General features: G+C 32.8%; 1 protein-coding gene across 2 annotated transcripts in view; it reads right to left on the bottom strand.

Moving 5' to 3' along the window:
• LOC106472014 (annexin B9-like) overlaps positions 1 to 4,650 on the bottom strand; it is a 25,670-nt gene that overhangs the window by 7,549 nt on the left and 13,471 nt on the right. For both annotated transcript variants that reach the window (XM_022400617.1, XM_013932644.2), the window contains exons 7-9: positions 3,149 to 3,202; positions 1,386 to 1,575; positions 766 to 824 (exon numbers count right to left, since the gene is read on the bottom strand). In XM_022400617.1, the coding sequence (XP_022256325.1) occupies positions 766 to 824; positions 1,386 to 1,575; positions 3,149 to 3,202 (303 nt within the window). The remainder of the gene's footprint in view (positions 1 to 765; positions 825 to 1,385; positions 1,576 to 3,148; positions 3,203 to 4,650) is intronic.

The following is a 4,650-nucleotide window of genomic DNA, read 5'->3' as shown; positions in this document are numbered from 1 at the left end:
GAACACATGGATCTGTATAGTAACAGTTATCTTTAGTTGTAACACAGGAACTAGGAACACATGGATCTGTATAGTAACAGTTATCTTTAGTTGTAACACAGGAACTAGGAACATATAGATCTGTATAGTAACAGTTATCTTTAGTTGTAACACAGGAACTAGGAACACCTGGATCTGTATAGTAACGGTTATCTTTAGTTGTAACACAGGAACTAGGAACATATAGATCTGTATAGTAACAGTTATCTTTGGTTTGTAACACAGGAAGTAGGAACATATAGATCTGTATAGTAACACAGGAACTAGGAACACAGGGATCTGTATAGTAACACAGGAACTAGGAACACACAGATCTGTATTGTAACACAGGAACTAGGAACACATAGATCTGTATAGTAACAGTTATCTTTGGTTTGTAACACAGGAACTAGGAACACATAGATCTGTATAGTAACACAGGAACTAGGAACACATAGATCTGTATAGTAACAGTTATCTTTAGTTGTAACACAGGAACTAGGAACACATGGATCTGTATAGTAACACAGGAACTAGGAACACATAGATCTGTATAGTAACAGTTAGAGTAGAAAATGGCTGATCCATATATAAAGTTCCTATCTATACGTCATATTTTATCTTCAAACGATTATCTTTGGTTTGCAACTAAACTATGACAGATCTGATGGATCGCCTTTCAAACTTACCAGGTTATGATTAGTTTGTAACTTAATCTTTCCTCTCACTACAATAACTTTAACTTACCTGCATACTTTTGTGAAGCATTTCTGCAAAGTATGCTGCTCTATTCTGCATGCAGCGAGCTAAATACAGAAAAATAACATAATGGATTGAAGTACTGATATATTGAACAACTTTACTTTTCAAAACTTGTAGCTGAAATGAAATAATACAAAGATACTTTCTTAGTGTTTTATTGTGATTTCTTTCAAAGTTTAAGGTTGTCAGGTCCAAGTCAGAAGCAAAAAAAAGATTGGTAAATAAACTTGGGTGGCTTCCTAATAACCTGATGTTGAGTTTAAACTTTTATTTCTTATCTTTTGAAAAACATTGAAAACCAAATGTCATTGGTTAGTAAAAAATAAATACAGTTTTTGTCATGAAGTAACATCAAGTTAGATCTTCTAACATTTTAAAATAAAATCACAATTCTAAGAAGCTTCTCAAGCTGTCAAGCTCATTTTTCATCCTACTTATTATGTTTCTTTTATATTATACATATCATTAAATAACTTACATAACTATAAAGCACAAAATGAAACTTAAATACTTATCTGACAGGAATTATCAAGATGCTTTATATTTGCTGTGTATTATTAATGGCCAATGATAAAAATGGTAGAACATTTTTGATATTGACAAACCTATGGTTAAAAATCCTGTCATAATATCACCAGAAAACTCCTTTTCTATAGCATGAGGCACAGTGTGTCCAGCAATCTGGTAGTACTCTTCAAATACAAGGTATAGGTGGGCATAACTTCGAGAGGCCATTATAGCATTGAAGATAGAATCATCTGTTCCCCACTGTCCCACACCAGCTTGATAAAGCTTCTGTAATACAGTTACAATAGGAATTCTAACAAAGCATTTAAAATAAATTCAGATAAACCTCAGTTAGTTTAAGGTATAATTCACAAATTCAGAGAAACAAAGTTCCAGAGAAAAAATATAGACTACATTTTTAGCTTATAATCATGTTTACATTAGATCAGCGACAATACTAGACAAACTTTCTCATCACACCACTTAAAACAGAAACAATACTAGAAATACTTTCTTATCACACCACTTAAAACAGAAACAATACTAGAAATACTTTCTTATCACACCACTTAAAACAGAAACAATACTAGAAATACTTTATCACACCATTTAAAACAGAAACAATACTAAACAAACTTTCTTATCTCACCACTTAAAACAGAAACAATACTAGACAAACTTTCTCATCACACCACTTTGATACCAGTTATAAGATGAATGATATTTTTTAAAAAGCCCCAGCTAAACCAAAATATGTAAGAGCTTGTCACAAAAAATTTCAAATGGGCAACAAACATCATAACATGGACTTCATATTCGATACAAAAGAATAAATTAAAACAAAAATACATGTTTATACATGTTCTTTAGCTTGGTTCTGTCCTGCTCAAACAGTCTTTCATACAAGCCCTTTTTAGGCTGTATAAAAGCTGAACACTTCCATGAAGTACAAGGGTTAAATGTTCATTCTGTAGATTTTTCTATAGATTTCTAAGAAGAAAGCCAGAAAGATTTGATAAAGTCATAGTTATGCCAGACTGTCAGCCGAGATGTGTACAAGATAAACATTCCTGACACAGCTCTGTCTGAATGCATGAGTTATACGATTCTAACACTATGTGATGTACACAGCTCTATAGCAGTATGTAGTGTACACAGCTCAGTGTAACATCACATAACGTATGCAGCTGTTAAACAACACATGATGTAGACAGTTCAGTGTAACATCACATAGCATGTGCAGCTGTTAAACAGTACATGATGTACACAGCTCAGTGTAACATCACATAGCAGATGCAGCTGTTAAACAACACATGATGTAGACAGTTCAGTATAACATCACATAACGTATGCAGCTGTTCAACAGTACATGATGTGCACAGCTCAGTGTAACATCACATAGCATATGCAGCTGTTAAACAACACATGATGTAGACGGTTCAGTATAACATCACATAACGTATGCAGCTGTTAAACAGCACATGATGTACACATCTCAGTGTAACACCACATAGCATGTGCAGCTGTTAAACAACACATGATGTAGACAGTTCAGTGTAACATCACATAACGTATGCAGCTGTTAAACAGCACATGATGTACACAGCTCAGTGTAACACCACATAACATGTGCAGCTGTTAAACAACACATGATGTACACAGCTCAGTGTAACACCACATAGCATGTGCAGCTGTTAAACAACACATGATGTAGACAGTTCAGTATAACATCACATAACGTATGCAGCTGTTAAACAGCAGATGAAGAACACAGCTCTTCATACAACACATAATGAACAAAGCTATGATTGACATATTTATGTATCCAAACAGCTGATAACTTGTGAACTTTTTCTCTCACCAATGCATCCTCTTTAGCCTTAGGTGGGTCTGCGGGTCCTTCATCTCTTCCACCCTAAAGATATAACGTTAATAAATTAATAGTGAAAGGAAGGAAAACCATTAACAATTAATGGTGTAAAGTATTAAAGAAAATTCAAAAATTGTGTGTTTTCCTAAATTTTAATATACAATTAAATTTTTTTTATATATATATGTATAAGGTTATTTGGCACTTTAACTATTTTACTTTATTATCCCGAAACTCTTCTAACTCAATCAGAGTATTAAAGATGCTTAAAATTATCAGAGATATGGGTTGATCTTTATTGTTTAATTCATTTGTAATTATACTTGGCCTAAACATACTTCCAGTAAGTCTTCAAAGAAAATCATTCACATCTTTTGTACTGTAGCTCTGGCTGCCAGATGTGTGGATTGTCAACTTGACACTATAATACCTCTCAATATCATCCTGTTGGACTGTAACATGTATATTTGCTTCTAAGTCATGTTTAAATCCTTCCTCCGTGTTTTTCTTTTTTCCCCCCTATAAACCGAAGAATAGGTTCAGCCTGACATCTGGGTAATCTAGAACAAAATTATCCCCTTAACCCTTTCAAGACAGGTCACAGGTGAAAGGCCACGTTATCTCGTTTGTTGACTCGCACTTAAAACTTTTATTGAACTACTATTTCATGAACTTATGTCAGTAAGTTTGGTATCAAACTGTAGGTTATAATTCAAATTTTAGTACTATACATTATTCAATTTGTTAATTTAAAAGTAAATATTAAAGATACACAGATAAACATTGGTTCAAATTAGATGTTTGTGATGTCAAAATACTAATTCTATAGTTTCATACGAATTAGAAATTCAAATTACCAATATTGACAAGCTAGAATGTAAAATATGGAGGTCTTATTTTTTCTTTCTATTTGCTAAGATATTGCTCATGTAATAAATCAAACACACTGGCACCCTGCCCACTTCTTTCCATTTTTGGAAACGTTCCCTTATATACACTTACTTCTATGTATGAAATGAATAACCAATCGGAAGCTCAGAATGTCCCCCTAGTGGCTTTCTCAGCCATTTTATATTCTTAGGACGTCATTTCTTTCTTTCGAACCAAGATTTCAAGGAGGTAGGGTGTGTCCTCAGTCTGCTCGAAATTCCATATTTTTTTATACTAAAATACAGCTTAGTTACTGAGCTTGCTAAATTATACTGGAATTATATGGTATTGATGTAGTAATTTATGACTTTTTACTTATTCAAATGTATATATAAAACCTAAAACAAATTATTTTGTTTCATATCCTCCATGTGCAAAATTTTTAAAGGCTTAGCAACATACGTCAAGCAGCAACCCGAGTACAAAGGTCATAACTAGAAGAGATAATTGTTTGCTTTACTTCTTTATTTACTGTTCCATGTTTTAAGTAAAACAAGTTAAAGAACTTATTTCAAAATAGCAATAATCTACATACATATATAATGTATAATAATTGAAATGTG

The sequence above is a fragment of the Limulus polyphemus genome, unplaced genomic scaffold (genome assembly GCF_000517525.1).
Source record: "Limulus polyphemus unplaced genomic scaffold, Limulus_polyphemus-2.1.2 Scaffold5021, whole genome shotgun sequence".
NCBI lineage: Eukaryota > Metazoa > Arthropoda > Merostomata > Xiphosura > Limulidae > Limulus > Limulus polyphemus.
The sequence above is the reverse complement of the archived record's forward strand: the minus strand, read 5'-3'. Positions and strand labels throughout refer to the sequence as shown.